The sequence below is a fragment of the Arachis stenosperma genome, chromosome 4 (genome assembly GCF_014773155.1).
Source record: "Arachis stenosperma cultivar V10309 chromosome 4, arast.V10309.gnm1.PFL2, whole genome shotgun sequence".
Classification (NCBI taxonomy): domain Eukaryota; kingdom Viridiplantae; phylum Streptophyta; class Magnoliopsida; order Fabales; family Fabaceae; genus Arachis; species Arachis stenosperma.
In genome coordinates, this window is record NC_080380.1 from 17,413,051 (window position 1) to 17,430,468 (window position 17,418).

The 17,418-nt window shown below is 32.4% G+C and overlaps 1 protein-coding gene across 1 annotated transcript; it reads left to right on the top strand.

Annotated features, from left to right (window-relative positions):
* The first annotated feature begins 7,472 nt into the window (after positions 1-7,472).
* Positions 7,473-11,563, top strand: LOC130974289 (importin subunit alpha-2-like). Its single transcript, XM_057899094.1, has 11 exons — positions 7,473-7,815; positions 8,017-8,113; positions 8,230-8,321; positions 8,846-8,977; positions 9,059-9,244; positions 9,341-9,504; positions 9,594-9,672; positions 9,824-9,952; positions 10,362-10,489; positions 10,577-10,967; positions 11,085-11,563. The coding sequence occupies exons 1-10, from the start codon at positions 7,582-7,584 to the stop codon at positions 10,947-10,949; spliced, it is 1,614 nt and encodes a 537-aa protein (XP_057755077.1). The 5' UTR covers positions 7,473-7,581; the 3' UTR covers positions 10,950-10,967; positions 11,085-11,563.
* The last annotated feature ends 5,855 nt before the right edge of the window (positions 11,564-17,418 follow it).

Genomic DNA, 17,418 nt, shown 5'->3' on the forward strand with positions numbered 1-17,418 from the left:
AATAATAAGTTTCTTTCTAGGATTCTATTTTTGAAAAAATTCACTAATTTAAATTAAAACTTTTCTGTTAAATTTGTTTGAAGTTGTATTTGGAACATGGTTTTTGAGCCAAAGAACACACAACCCGTGAGATTTTGAGCTTATTTATATGGTTACATTATTTAACCATAAATATTTTATTCTTGTGTGTTTTTCTTCTCTATAATTGTAATTTAGATTTTGTTCCAGTCTATATGTCCATTATTTAGTGTATTTACATGCTTGCATATGATTGAGGCTATATTTGATTATTAACTCACTTATCCCAAATAAGTCTACCATTTTATGTCACCCTTGTTAGCCACTTTGAGATTTTTAATCCCCTTCTGTTCTATAACCACATCACTAGCCTTAAGCAGAAAAATAATTAAATATCCCAATTGAATATTTGGTTAGCTTAAGATAGAGATTGTACATCAACTAAGTGTGGGGAAACTGTGGGAACATGGGTTAATAAGGAAATGTATCATGTTTCTAATTTATTTGAATATTCGGAATTTGGGAACCCACTCATGAAAAACAAAAAAAAAATGGAAAATCCATGTGCATTGATAAGTTATGTTTCAAAAAAAAATCCAAAAATATTCAATAAATAAGTAAGTGAATAAGGGGATAAAATTACCCCAATGTTAAGCTTTAATAAAGATCAATGCACATGTGATAAAAGTAAAGAAATATAAAAAATTTGGTACATGAGTATGGGAATTATACAAAAGTGGGAATTATGGGTAGCTAGGTGTGATTTCTAGAATTACATAGAGTATGTGTGTGTGTTAGGTGAAAGCTTAGGATAGTCAAAGATTCATATTATAGCTCACTTGGCCATACATATATCCTTACCTTTACCTTAGCCCCATTACAACCCTGAAAAGACCTCATGATGTTTGCATTGGTATGCTAAATGTTTGTTGATTGGTTAGATGAAGAACAAGGTTTAGAAAGCATGACTAGGGAAGAGTAGAGTGATTGACCCTAGACACTTGAGAGTTAGAGTGATATACACTACCAGTAAGGGTTCAATGCTTGATTCTATGTTCCCTGCTTTCATAAGCTATCTTCTTACAAGTTTACTTGCTTTTTATTGTACGACTTGAATTAGTGGAATTTGGTTTGTATTTGTCTTGGAGAACTTGTTTGTTTTTAACCAAGTAGATAGAAACATCTTAGCATGTAGTTGCATTCACATTCATAGGTTGCATTCCATGAGTTTTGCTTTTCCCTACTCATTTGTTTTATCTCCTTGAGCTTAGCATGAGGACATGCTAATGTTTAAGTGTGGGAAGGTTGATAAACCACTATTTTATGGTTTATATCGTGCTAACTTGAGTGGTTTTTATCAGCTTTTCACCCACTTATTCATATGATTAGCATGATATTACAATTCCTTTCCAAATTTGTTCTACGGTTGAAAACGTGCTTCCTAGAGATCTTTTATTGTGTATTTTAATTCTCCTTTATACCATTCGATGCCGTGATCCATGTGTTAAATGTTTCAGGCTTCATAGGACAGGAATGGTTTAGAGAATAGAGAGGAAGCTTGCAAAAAGGGAAGGAGCACAAGAAATAAAGGAGACAACTAGCAAACAGCGACGCACACGCATGGCTGACATGTGCGTGCGATTTGGACAAAATCACAGCGACGCGTACGCATCAATGGATTGGAGTTCGCGCAAACAACGCGAGCGCGTGCCTGACGCGCACGCGTGGAGAGAAAAATTGTCAAACGACGCGTACGCGTGACTAACGCATACGCGTGACATGCGCGATCTGCAAAAAATTCAGAAAACGCTGGGGGCAATTTCGGGCCACGTTCTGACCCAGTTTTTGGTCCAGAAACACAGAATAAAGCCAGGAAATATGTAGAGACTCAATGAACAATACACACAACATTCATTCATAATTCACAATTTTAGTTTTAGATGTAGTTTTAAGAGATAGAGAGGCTCTCTCCTCTCTCTTAGGATTTAGGATTAGGATTCCTCTTAAAGGATTTAGGATTTCTTCTTCTCAATTTCCAGGTTTAACGTTCTTTTTATTTATTTTCCCAAATTAATTTATGAACTTTTCCATGTTAGATTTGATTTCTTTTATTAATGCAAATTGAGGTATTTTAGATTTATGATTTTAATTTAGCTTTTTACACTCTTAACTTTGGTTGAGTAATTGGTGACACTTGAATTATCAAACTCAGCTGATGATCGAAAATTGGAATTCTTTGCTGATTGATTTGAATTTCCCTAACTCTAGTCTTTTCTTAGAAATTGACTAGGACTTGAGGAATCAAATTGATTTATCCATTTAACATACCTTCAAACTTAGAGGTTGACCAAGTGGGAGCAAAAGCCAATTCTCATCACAATTGATAAGGATAACTAGGATAGGACTTCTAATTCTCATACCTTGCCAAGAGATTTATTAGTTATTAATTTAATTTCTTGCAATTTACTTTTCTTGTTCAACCTATTTAAAAACCCCAAAAAAAATACTTTTTTCATAACCAATAATAAGAACACCTCCCTGTAATTCCTTGAGAAGACGACCCGAGGTTTGAATACTTCGGTTATCAATTTTATTAGGGGTTTGTTACTTGTGACAACCAAAGCTTTTGTATGAAAGGGATCCCTTTCCGGTTTAGAAGCTATACTTACAACGAGGATTTATTTTGTGAAAATTCTAGACCGCGCAGGAATTCAGTTCGTCATGAACTTTGACTGGACTTCCACAATTAAGATTTGACCTTGATTGATAGGTCACTCTCAACCAATGGCCTTATAGCCTCAGCAACTGTGTCCGAGTCTAACTTGGAATGATCTTGTGAAATTGTTCCCATGGTGCACGTGTGCCTACAGTTGTTTCTCCGTATCTCCTAACAACCTTTTTTCCGTATCAAGCTCGCTCGAATAAGCCAGTTGACGTTAGGATTTTTGCTAGTAAAGAATTTTATAAAAATAGTCGCGTTGTAGATATAGATTCTAAACCAACAGAAATTCCTTCGTGCAAACGTTTTGGTTGTCACAAGTAACAAACCCCTTTAAAATTGATAACCGAGTATTTAAACCTCGGGTCGTCTTCTCAAGAAATTGCAGGGAGGTATGTTCTTATTATTGGTTATGGAGATTGTAAATTGGGGTTGAGAATGAGGAATGAATGTGGCAAATAATTTAAATGGCAATTAAAATAAATAAATATTGTAAAGCAAACCCTTTGGCAAGGTATGAGAAATTGGAAGTCCAGACTTAGTTATTCTTATCAATGATAATGAAAGTTGAATCTTAATTCCACTTAGTTAACCTTTGCTAAAGCAAAGGAAAGTCAAGGGACTAATTAGTTTGACCTTCGAATCCTATTTATTTCCTAAGAAAGGGTTGGGATTATTGAAGTTCAATTCAATTAGCAAAGATAACAGTTATCAATTATGTTGAGCTAAGATAACCCCTGAGTTATTGATTTCTTAACCAAGACCAAAAGGGAAGGGATTAAATCTACTGGAATAAAAATGTCTTCATATTGGGAATAATCAATAACATAAATAAAAGAAAGCAATATTAACTGAAATACCTCAAATAACATTAATTCGAAAGAGTAATCTGTAACATAGAAGAATTCATAAACTAAATTGAGAAAGTAAGTAATGAAAAAGGAATATTGAACCTGATAAAAAAGATAATCCTCAAAGCAAATAAAATCCTAAATCTAAATCCTAATCCTAAAGAGAGAGGAGAGAACCTCTCTCCAACTAAACCTAAATCATGGAAAGTGACAAAAAATTGGAGTCTGCTTGAATGGATGCATTCCCATACTTCATAACCTCTGGTATATGCCTTCTGGACTTGGATTTGGGCCAAAAAGGGCTTCAGAATCCGCTATGAGCGTTTTCTGTAATTTTTGGTGCGTGGCCTCTGTCATGCGTCCGCGTGGGTCACGCGGTCGCGTCAATTGGAGTTTTTCTTATCGCGCGGTCGCGTTAGTCATGCGGCCGCGTCATAAGTGTTCTTCTTTAGGTGCACGGTCGCGTCAGTCATGCCGCCGCGTCGCTGCTTCTTCGCTCTTGGCACGCGGTCGCGTCGTCCATGCGATCGCGTGGATGCCAGTTTCTTCAAAACTCCATTTTTACGCTTTCCTTCCATTTTTGTATGTTTCCTTTTCCATCCTTTAAGTCATTCCTGCCTTAGAAGATCTGAAACTACTCAACACACTAATCATGGCATCGAATGGAAATAAAGGTAATTAAAATAATTAATTTTAAAGCATAGGAAACATGTTTTTCACATACATCACATAATAAGGAAGGGAAAGTAAAACCATGCAATTAATATGAATAAGTGGGTGAAGGAATGAATAAATCACTCAAACTAAGCACAAAATATATCACAAAATATGGGTTTATCACCAGTCGCACCCACGCCCAAACTTCTTGCATTTTGCATAGAACGTCAGTGGTTCGGACTCATAAACATTGTAGTCGACTCCTCTAGAGATAGTGTAACTTCTGATTGCTACGACGACAAAATTTCTAGAACTATACTCCATTCTGATCCTAAACTCTCCATCCTCAGGATCAGCAACACCTACAGAAAGCAGAAATCATCATTCATTGATCCATTCGAAATATAAATTTACAAAAACGTATTATTCACTCATCACGTACCTATATTTGCATATTCCAAGAATTTCGGTGCATTCATGGCGTCAAGATCCAAATTACGCATAAAAGGTGGGACGTTCATCGATTGACTAACTGCGGGGTGAACCACTACATTCTCCGCTACTGCCTCGACTCTCACATCACCATCCTCGTCTTCATCGCCAGCTTCATAAGTGGCTTCGAAGTCCTGTTTATTCCTTCTTACACTGCGACTCTATCATCCTCTATATCTAAATCATTTTGAATCTCAGCTGTCTCTACGTTTTCAAACTCAACATACAGCTCAATCTGTGACTGTCACATCTAAGTCTGGCGGTGAATTTGGAACATATTTTGCATACTCTCTTCATCAACGATTGGCATGATATCAAACTGTATTAGACCACAAAAAACTATAACCAGATTCCGGTACAATATACTGCTCACTCTCCTCAGTATACTGTTCTCCATGCTTTGACAGAGACCGTTTTGAAGCTCGATGAATGTCATGGTGCATGGAATCACAAACGAAAACGGATTTTGACATACAAACCTCACTCCCTCATGAGTATTCCGTATAATCTCACCGTTGTGATACACTACCAAGTTTGCAGTACCCTCCATTACACTAGCAACACACTCAAAGAACACTCTTCCTCGCAATGAAAATGGTACCAAACTTTGCCTTATATAGACAAAGCACTCAGCATGCCCCCCCCCCCCCCCCCCCGCCGCGCGTGCGTGTTGCATCACCAACTAACCAGCCTTCGACACGTGTAACACGCCTCCCCTCCTCCCTTCCCCATGCTGACTCAGCACGCCCCCCACGTGTTGCAGTCCCGTGCAACTAGACTTTGCCACATGGCATTCACGCCACTTAACATGCCCTCCACGTGTTGTAGTCCTATTCAACCAGACTTCGCCACGTGTCATTCACGCCCACCAACGTGCTGCATGCAACACATCCCCCCGCGTGTTGAAAGTGCCTTCTAACACTCCACCAATTTGTAAATACACATGCCGCACCCATTTTCAACTAAAACACCAAATTTAAACCCATAACCAAATTATTTAGCCTTATTATGTGGTATTTTAAGGCTCACTAGACAACGATAATACATAAACTACTTAAAAATAAGGTAAGGTATAAAGCAGTGAAAAACACTTTTAAATTTCTCTTTTGATCACTTTTAAAAACAAAATATAGCATGGGTTTCGTCACAAATTATTTTTTATATTGCTTTGATTATGTGATATATGTGCAACGTAATAGGTCGAACGGGTGATGAATCTATGGGTGGTGAGCCAAGGCTTCTCGCTATAAGCGAGAATATGACACTACAGCTTAGTAAGTGCGAGAAGCCCGAGAGGAGCCATGCGTTCCAGGGACTGCATGAAGCTCTGCTATTTCTACAAAATGATTCTCATGAATTGCGAGAAACATGGGACTGCACGCTAGTATATTCCATGCATGTTGGATGAAGCTATCCGTCACTCTTAAATTTTGTATAAATGATCTTCTTCTTTTTTGCATTTTTCATAAATTCTAGCTTGCTTCATTCACTCTATGTACGGCCGAAATATGATAGTGAGTGGTGAGATAATGAGATTTGTATTAGTGTTGTGAGAAGAAATTAAAATTTAGCTAGCTAAAAAGAAAGTGAATGAGAGTGTGTTTATTTTTTGGGGTTAACTTCTTTATATAAGGTGGAAACAAAAATTAACTGATTTTTAGTACAAAATGATAAAATTTTATTCAAAATAATATTAAATTATTGTCATAAATTATGCTTCTCACAATATACGAATTTTTGGAAATGTCATGTCAACGTTATAAATTATTTTTTAATTAAAAAAAATAAAAAAACTACCTCATGCATACGAGATGAAATTTTAAAATAAAAAAATTCAATTCTCATTTACGACTAGATACTTTTTTACATTTAAAAAATATTCAAAATTACTCTTTTCACCTAATGCAAAGAGCTTACGAAAAAACTAAATTTTATCATCTCTAAAGTTTATTACCTCTCATCCCCATCTTTACAAATAACACAAAAATAATTTTTTATATCCATATTTTTCAACCAAATTTTATAGATAGTTTTTATAATAATTTTATTAATTCTTATTAGGTATAAATGTTGGTTAACTTTTTATGAAATTTAACATTTATTTATTTCAATCTGATTACATTAGGACTAATTTTGGCCTAACTTATGTAATATAAGTGTACAATGTTTTTCACAAAGCCAGTTATGAAAAATGTTTATTACTAAGCCTAGAAGGCTGACTTACTTGTATTATATTATTGCAACTTAAAATTTGAAAATGAAAACAAAGACATTAGGATTAGTTCCATAGTAAAACACTAAAATGTTTCCATGATATACATAAGATCTAACATTCAAATTTCATTCCCATTGTAAAAAAAAAAAAAAAATCTTAACATCCAGCTAGACATGATGATCACAACACAAAAGATAACAATAAAAAATTCCTCCAACGTTCAAAACCAGAATTCAAACTTGAAGCACATTTGCTTTCCATTAGAAGCAATTTTTAATTCTAAAGAAATGATTTGCTATATTCTCGGAATATATAATACCATTTAAAGTAAAATAATTAATACATTGTAACCAGTAACCCGTACGCTCAAGTCGGTTCAACCATCCCTCCCATCACTATCATACATATCAATACCCGACCCATTTAACAAAACCGGTTTCAGATCCAAGATCCGAACCAGCCAACTACACAGCGCTATTTAAATTTGCTGAAAAGATCAAAAACCGTTCACTCAAAAGCACACAACAGCACTTTGCAAATTCTCGATTAGAAAATCTAGGGTTTTTTCATTTTCCCTCTCTCGATCTATCTCCGAATCTAGGGTTAGGGGTTTTTGATCGTTGGTGACAATGTCTCTGAGGCCTAGTGAGAGGACGGAGGTTCGCCGGAACCGGTACAAGGTGGCGGTGGACGCCGATGAGGGTCGCCGGAGGAGGGAGGACAACATGGTGGAGATCCGAAAGAGTAAGCGCGAGGAGAGCCTCCTCAAGAAGCGCCGCGAGGGCCTCCAAGCTCAACAGCTTCTCCAGCAGCAGCAACAATTTCCAACCAATGTCCAAGCCTCATCCATCATGGAGAAAAAGGTAAAACTAGAATTTGGACTCGATTTGGTTCTTTCGATTTTGAATCTCGTGAAATCTGATTATTGATCGTACGCCTGCGGTTGATTTCATTTCTTTATTGTGTATAACATCATATGTGTGGTGGTTTTGGTAAGTTAGGTGTGGTGATGGTTAGTTTGTTAGTTCGTTATGGAAATGATTTTGATGTTTGTTGTTTGGCAGTTGGAGAGTCTTCCTGCTATGGTCGCTGGGGTGTTGTCCAATGATAACAGCCAGCAACTGGAAGCTACCACACAATTTAGGAAGCTGCTCTCAATCGGTAACTGGGGATGGATTGTAGTTTTCTTTTGTGTTCTTGATTAATTAACTATGTTTGCTTTGATTCTGTGTGTTAATTGTTGAAATCGCAATGTATTTGTTGTGTTCTGAATGCAGAGCGCAGCCCACCGATTGAGGAAGTTATCCAAGCTGGTGTTGTGCCACGGTTTGTTGAGTTTCTCCATAGGGACGATTTCCCCCAGCTTCAGGTTCGATTCTATTTTTGGGACATTGGAGCTTGTGTGTTATTCCTTTTACATAAGTTACTGAATGCTATACATAATACACACACAGGAGACATGCCTGTTGCAACATTATAAGTCGACATGACATATATAATATTGAGAATTGATAATATTTCATAATATATATAAGTCTCACTGCTTTCTATGTTTTTTATTTGGATTTTGTTTTTAATTTAGGCTTTGTTTTTGTCTTGCGATAAAAATTGAGAGGTAAATTTTCAGGGATGGGATCTCATTTATTCAGAATTCAATAAAACATTTAGACAAACTCAAATTCTGTGTAATTTCATTATCCTAACTTCAAATGATCTCTTACCTACATTTGCTATTGTACTGGAGTTCAAAAGTTTTTAAATCAAACATGTACTTATGTTAAGTATGTTCTTAGCATGTCATAGAAGATCTGGTACAAAGATGTCCGTGTATTATTGTGTTCAATATTTAATTCTGTTACGTTGATTTTTTTATGTGATCTGCTGTTGATTTAGTTTGAGGCTGCATGGGCTCTCACAAACATAGCGTCTGGAACTTCTGAGAACACTAAGGTGGTAATTGATCACGGGGCAGTCCCAATATTTGTGAAGTTACTTGGTTCTCCAAGTGATGATGTTCGAGAACAGGTAGTTGATGCTAGAATACAAGCTGTTCTGTTTTAAAATTTTCACGGAGTTGTCCTGAACTCATAAACTACAAAATTTCAGGCTGTTTGGGCTTTGGGAAATGTCGCTGGTGACTCTCCTAGGTGCCGTGATCTTGTTCTCAGCCATGGTGCTTTGATCCCACTATTAGCCCAGCTGAATGAGCATGCTAAACTTTCAATGCTGAGAAATGCCACATGGACTCTGTCAAACTTCTGCAGGGGGAAGCCACAGCCTCCATTTGAACATGTAATTATTGTTATCTCTTAGCTAGTTAATTTATATCAAAGCTGTAAGAGAACCAAATTCTGACATTTTTCTGATTCTGGAAATATTGATGGACAGGTGAAGCCAGCACTTCCAACTCTTGAGCGGTTGGTCTTTTCAAATGATGAAGAGGTTCTGACAGATGCATGCTGGGCACTTTCGTATCTTTCTGATGGAACAAATGACAAAATCCAAGCAGTTATTGAGGCAGGTGTATGTAGCAGGCTGGTGCAGCTTCTTTTGTGGGTATTAATTCTTCAAAATGTTGTCAATAAAATTTTTTGTCTTATTCGATTATTGAACTTACTAAATGTTTTTACATATTTTTAAGGCACCCATCTCCTTCGGTGCTGATTCCTGCTCTTCGTACTGTGGGAAATATTGTGACAGGGGACGACATTCAAACTCAGGTAATGATTGTTAACAGGTGTAATAATTACTTTGTACCAAATTTGTTCTCATTCTATTCAAAATTTATTTAGGTGAAATAATGGTCCAGATCTTTTTCGTTACGTAATGCATGTGTTTTTGGCAAGGATTTCCTAACTTAAAATTTTGTAGGCTATTATCAATCATGGTGCACTCCCATGCCTTATGAGCCTGTTGACGCATAATCACAAAAAGAGCATCAAGAAAGAAGCTTGCTGGACTATTTCAAACATTACAGCTGGAAATAGAGATCAAATACAGGCAAGCCGGTTAATCCCAATTATTTGGTGCTCTATTGATGTTGAATCACATGTTGGGTTGAGTCTACTATTTGATATGTTTTCTTACCTTTTATTTGTTTTTTTGCACTGTATATCATGTAAAATTTAGTTTCTCAATGGAACCCGTGACAATTTGATGTTATTGGACTTTGTCCCATTTGTCCCTAACCTTTGACTGAGACTTCGTTCTCCTGTTCCTTTGGTTGGTCATGAAATCTGTGGAGATAGATGTTATTTGAAATGCTGATGTGGTGTTGTAATAACTGAATCTTTACGATATTCTGTGTGGGTTTTAATTTTATTTTATTTTCATTGTCAAGAATTTGATTTCTTGTTGGCATATTCAATGAAATGCTCTCTGTAGTTTATACATTTTATGTCTGATGTAGGCTGTTATTGAAGCTGGTCTGATTGCTCCCCTTGTCAATCTTCTTCAAAATGCTGAGTTTGACATTAAAAAAGAAGCTGCATGGGCAATCTCTAATGCTACATCTGGTGGTAGTCATGAGCAGATCAAGTATGTCATTGTTTCTTGTTATTGGTTGAGGTTCATAATGTTAATATTGTGGCATCATTGTATTGACCTATCTTATGTGTTTACAAGGTATTTGGTTAACCAAGGTTGCATTAAGCCTCTGTGTGATCTGCTTGTTTGTCCCGACCCAAGAATTGTCACTGTCTGTTTAGAAGGTCTGGAGAATATTCTAAAGGTTGGGGAATCTGAGAAGGCCATGGGTAACAGTGGAGATGTTAACTTGTATGCTCAGATGATTGATGATGCTGAAGGATTGGAGAAAATTGAAAACCTGCAGAGTCATGACAATAATGAAATATATGAGAAGGCCGTTAAAATTCTCGAAACATATTGGTTGGAGGATGAAGATGAGACACTACCTCCAGGCGATGTTGCTCAACCTGGTTTCAGTTTTGGTGGCAATGAGGTTCCAGTCCCATCTAGCGGATTCAACTTTAGTTGAAGACACTTTGCTGAGTGGGTAAGTATGCCTTAAAATGTCTCACTTTTTGCCTTAGTGTGACAATCGCGACAATCATATAGTTTTTGCCTTAAATCTCTAACCATCCTCTAAACTAACTGGCTTCAATAATTGTAGGGAAATTGGTTGCATGGAGATACGGGTTGATGCTAGGGTGGCTGTTCGAGTCGAGTCCAGGTAGGTCAGGTCAGGTGGGAGGGAAGAGGGTTTTGGTCCCTGCGCATCGTGGTGTCTGGTCGTAGTCCGGTCTGTGTCTGTGGTCAATGAGGTGCAGGGAGTGGGTCAGTCTACACTACCATGTCCAAAATAAGAATGGGGGTTTGGTGGGTTGCAGCATCTGCATAATGACCTTGCCAGCGGTGTATATTATGCAAGGAATATATGTGTGCTACTGGAGAAAGTATCCAAGTTTCTATGGTGCATTAAAATCAAGGTCCCGTGTGATGTGGCTATTGCCTATTGGTTGGAGTGGGAGGGTTTTTGTTGAGTCTTGAATGCTGCTGAGTCCTATTAATCATTGAGTCGTAGTTGTATTGGTCATTTTATATAGAATCTACTTTATTTGAGTATTCGGAAACCAAATTTTATGGTTTACATATCCCCTTGTTAATCTCTCTCTGACCATCTATGTGTTCTGTAGTCTTGGGTTTGAGATTTTACATGACCTTTAAAGGACCAAGTTATAGTTTTACTAGTTTCCAATGTTTAACAAACAAGTAAAATCACTAAAAATGCCAAACACAGTCTAATGTAAGTATGTAACCAAGAAATTAAATAAATAAAAAATCAGAAGTCGTATCATCATCCATGCCTGGACATAGGTTTTATTTGTATACTCAATAACTCAACAATAATTTTACTTTCTCAAACTGATAATTTTGAGAGTCATTTTATTTGTTTAATTTTAATCATGATTACTCTGTTATACAGCAAAACTAGTTTATTCAACTTCAAATAGGAGGAAAAATAATGTATAATAATTTCGATTGACTTTAAAAGTCAATAAGTCAAAAAATTAAGTGTACAAATTCAGTTATGCAGCCTTTTTTTCCCCTTCCCCTTTTCTTTAGATGTAACCATCTATAGTTTATTTATTTTGTGATACACAATATATATCTCAATTAACATTTTGTTTACAAGCCATATATAATCAAATCGCTTGGTTATGGAATAATTAAGGGGATAGATATAATGCTTCTTTGTGCTACACTAAATACATCTATTTTACTTGCTAGTTCATCAAAAATATTTTTTTATTAGAATTGGCGTCGTTTATTGTATAGGCAATGCTATTTATTTTAATTTTTCTCATTTTCTTAATATTTTTTTATATGGATGCCAAATAGCAAGATTACAACACCGGTAGGCCCCCTTTTGCATCATAGTTGCCATGAGTAACGTGCTTTCCAGCTAAAAATGCTCTCAATACATTTGTGATTTGTCCCAATTTTTGTTTTGAAGAGAGGAAATTATTATGAGTATTTTGGTATATCAATAGTTTCTGTTTTTATACTAATAATAGGTATGACGATATTTTAATTTTTATGGAAAGCCGAACTAGAGTTTCTTAATTCTAAGATATAATGATTTCGCAGCACATTGATGATAGAATGTTGCATATTTTGGTCAGCAAAACTAACAAAAATTTACTACATCTTAGGCAAAATTACAAATTCCTAATAAAAATATCAAAATACAATTTTAAGAAAACTAAAGCAACATTAACATATATACTTTAGCCTCTTTCTCTTCTTCATCTCCCTTAATACAAGAATATAATATAATTTCCTTTTTTTTAAAATTAATTATCTCTTCGTTTTACTCTTTGAAAAATTAGTGATTCTAGTAATTTAGACATACAAAAGTGTGTTCAAATTTTAATAAATTCAAAAAGTAAAAGAGACAATTAATACATATAATGAAAGAATAATTATCAACCAAAGAAATTTGGCTGTTCTCGGAAAAAAAAAAAAAGAAAGAAAAGAAAGATACTTCTTACTGAATAATGTATGCAAGATCTTCTAAGATCAGACCAAATAGAAAAAGGGTAATGTTGCATGTTTAGCCTAAAGTTTGAAGGTTATATCTAAATATATAGGGCATATCCGTGACTCATCAACAGATGGAAAAAAAAATAGTGGAACCAAGTAAGGTGCGACCCTACCTATCAATAATGTATCATGCTGTTGGTTTCTCATAAGAAAGTGATTGAAAGCACATGCTCTCAACTCTCAACTCTCAACATGGGGAGCTTTTAGTTTTAGAGTGGCACATATATATCATTAGAATTAACTAGAGGAAATGATGCTATATATTTCTTTTGGAAAATCACTTATTACATTCTTTTACCCAAAATAAAATCTATCATTTTAGGTATATACTATGCGAGTGATTAAACTCTTAGCCTGATTAAGCTGATAGAGTTGCGTATTAATTTTTTTTATTTTCATGGTATTTCCATTTTGGTAAGTTAAAGACTAATTTTTCATAAATCATAGTTCTATTTAAGGGTTTGCCGCTAATCAATGAGTTACTATATGTAAAAGACAACATTTTAATCCTCAACACTTGCTTAAATGGACGACTAAAACCACTTGACTAATCCAAATTAGTTAGAATCTCACATTAGCTGAACTACTTATAAATATAAAAAAAATGTTAAATAATAAATAAATTTAATTTTTATATACTATCAATATAAAATAGTTTTAAATATCTAAAAAAATTAAAATTCAAACATTAATAATAATAGTTTTCAGTATTATTTTTAATAACGAGTTTTCAATTTTTATGGTTAAAAACTCTAAATTAATCTATCATGTGCTAGGTAAGCAAATACCATTTACCAATAACTAGTGGGTCTATTATGTGATAAATGGGATTTATTAGTAATTTTGTTTAATGATTTATTATTAGTTGACTAAAAAAATAAAAATAAATAGTATTTAATAAAGATAAATTGACCGTATCATTTAAATTAAGTAGATGATTATATTTTAAATTTTAGATTATATTAACTAAAGTGTTAGGTGATTACTTGTTGAGTAACTAAATCGTCAACGGTTTCATGAAGATTGATTGGGTAAAAAATGCAGGCAGAAATGATTAGTGTCAGAAAATGGTTATGGAAGGTAATTCTGACATGCACGGGACTCTGAAATCAAAACGGAGCAGAGGAACACAGTAACTATGATAGTCATGGATGCATGGGATCAAACTATGATGCCGCACATTCATGGTGTAATGTCAACTTATTAGGTATCCATATTCCATTGCCAATATTCTTGTTTGCCACAAATCCACAATAATACTCAATGTAGCCAAACGCCGCCCTATTGTTATGGCATGGGTACATACTATACACTGGGACCCCTAAGCTCAAGAGAAATAAAATATAGAATAAAAGGATAAATAAATTCTGATATATTTTAAATAGATTAGTTTTTAAAAAAATTAATAAAATTTTTTAGAATAATAAATGTAAATTTATTATCTTTAAATTAGTCTTTAAAATAAAGATAGAAGGTCTTAATTTTAAATAACTATTCACATACATTTATTATTTTAGATAACTTTATTGGTATCTTTTTTAAGAATTAATCTATTTAAAATATAAATTTTTAAAAATTTATTTGTTACTTCACTCTAAAATATATATAATTTTACTGTATTAAGTATACACAAAAAATTAAGTACTAAATAAATTATTAATATAAAAATATATATTAAAAATAAACTAAATAACATATATATTTATATACAAATATATAATAATTAATTTTTATAGCTAATTTTTTGTATATGCATAATATTTTTAAATAAAACAATTACAAGTAATGTTATTTATGAAAATTGTTGGATAATTGAATCTTTTGTCAAAATAATATAAAAGGGTACACACTGTTATACAATATAATTTTTATTAAAGATAGACGAAATTAACATTATTTTCTTCCAAAAATAAGTTAGTGTTATTTTTCTTTTATAAAGGAGAATAATATCACAGTTTATAAAATATGAAAAATATTGAATGTCATAGTATTTAAGTTTTCTGAGAAAATTAATTTATTTTTTTTTAAATAGTCGGATGTATTGATGTAAATTACATATATTTGGACCAAGTAAATAATGGTGTATATATTGATAGAATGGAAGTTGTAATCAGTTACGGATTCAGAAAATTTTGATAATGGAAAAAAATATATAATATAATAATAATTTTTATAATAAAAATATTATATGTACATAAAAATTAGCTATTAAAATATTTATTAATTATTATATGTATTATTTAATTTATTTTTAATGTATATTTATTAGTTTAATATGTATATAAGTGGTTATTTTTCATGTACATATAACATAATTAGTCTTTAAAATATCTAATTTATAAATTAAAACACTAAATAATAATTTAAATAATAACATATAATTTAGAATTTTATTATTTGTTTTATATTTTTAAAAAATTAAGTAATCTTTTTTTAACAATGCAATCAAAATATCTTTCTTTTTATATAGAATAATGCTACACATTCAAAGTTTTTTTGTTAAATAAGTCCAACCAAATTAATCTAAGATAACAAAAATCAGTTATGACTAGCATTATTTTAAACCTTATTATTTAACTTAGTTAGACTTAGTCAATAAAAAGACAATGTGCAGTATTACTCTTATATATATATATATATATATATATATATATATATATATATCAGTAAATACTTATTTAAAAATTTACTTTTTATACAATTAGAAGCCAACTCATTATTGAGATTCATAGTTGAAAAAGTTCTTTCAATTAATGCAGTTGTTACGAAAAAAAATTAGAACTAATAACAAAAAAGATAAATAATACTCTTTCAAGTCGATTTCTAAAAGAAAACACAAATTTTATTTAAATTGAGAATTGATCATTCTAATGACATCTAATATAAAAATTTTAAATTGATTATAAAGTACCAAAAATTGAATAAAAAATTATTATGGGGTCAAATTTAATAATTTAGTGGAACGAATAAATATTATTATCATATACTACTCAAAAAAATTTTAAATTGTAGTGGAGACGCTTGCCCCTACAACTATGTATGTACATCCGTCCCTGCTTGTAATATATATAATTTTCATCCAATATTAATATAAAAGAATTTTATACAAATAATCAATCATATATTATTAATTAATAAAAATAACTAATTTTAAATTTATTATTTAAAAAATTATTTAAATATATAAATTTAATTAAAATAATATTATAAAGCTCTTTGAGTCTGTGAGACTGTGAATCAAAATTATTCTCTTACTCTTTAAAAGATGGAAGCTTCTGTACAGGAAGCGGCAAGAGTTCCTAATATAAAAACGCTCCCCACATTGGGTGGGCCAATGTAGGAAAAATAAATAAAAATCAGGAAGCAAAATATTAACGTTTATTTATACTAATTGATAATTGATTCAATCAAAGAAAAAATTATACTAACAACGGATCAATGAAACAAGGAGCGTGCACCTTAAATTAATTGATTGACAAAGATGCTTAATACATAGTGATCACTTCCTAATTTCTATTAGATTTGAGAATGAATTAAAGACCGAATGAATCCAACAGCTCAAAATTAAAACTAATTAATTTTATAATGTAAAGGAACTTTAATTAGTCCTGTATGAAATTCACCTTTGTTTGTCTAGCTAAGCATGTTGTCACCCTCACTCTTAGCCACAATATTACTTATTTGTCGGTAAAATCTCAAGTGTAATTAATTTTAAATATAGTTAATTTTATGTAAAATTAATAATTTAAAATTATTAAATAATAATTTAATTAAATTTATTAAATTAATGATTTTTAATTATCAATTTTACATAAATTTAAGATGATCTGAATTTTTAATTTGTTCTTTCTCAACTTCTCATCAATCACATGGCAGCAATTTCAATTTCTGGTTGGCAAACTTTTGGCATAGTTATTAGGTTTAATTATTCTGTTGATCTCTATAGTTTTGTGAAATTTTTAATTAAGTTCTTATATTTTTTTTAATTGAATCCCTGCACTAATTTTTTTTTAATTAAGTCCTTCTTAGTAGTAATTGGCTTAATTTTATAAGGATCCAACTAAAAAAAAAAAGAATTAATATAAGGACCTAAATAAAAGGAAAAAAAGTATAGAGACCCAATTAAAAAAAAATTTGGTACAAAGACTCAATTCAAAAAAGAAGTATAAGGACCTAATTAAAAATTTCGTGAAACTATAGGACCAACACAGTAATTAAACCTAATTATTACTTACTTACCTAATTGAATTCACCTTAGACGACAAAACAACAAACACTTCACTCTCTTTTGGATTTAATTTGGTAAAATTTACAAAAAAAATATTTGTATTTTTAAAAAGTATAAATATTTTGTTTTGTATTTAATAAATAAAAATTTTACGTGTTACTTGTAATCTTTA

What these genes read in the sequence shown, in the direction of transcription:
- LOC130974289 (XM_057899094.1), top strand. Translation starts at nt 7,582, where the DNA reads ATGTCTCTGAGGCCTAGTGAGAGGACGGAGGTTCGCCGGAACCGGTAC. An exon ending in GGGACGACATTCAAACTCAG is followed by an intron (nt 9,673 to 9,823) that starts GTAATGATTGTT and finishes AAAATTTTGTAG; the next exon opens with GCTATTATCAATCATGGTGC. An exon ending in GAAATAGAGATCAAATACAG is followed by an intron (nt 9,953 to 10,361) that starts GCAAGCCGGTTA and finishes TGTCTGATGTAG; the next exon opens with GCTGTTATTGAAGCTGGTCT.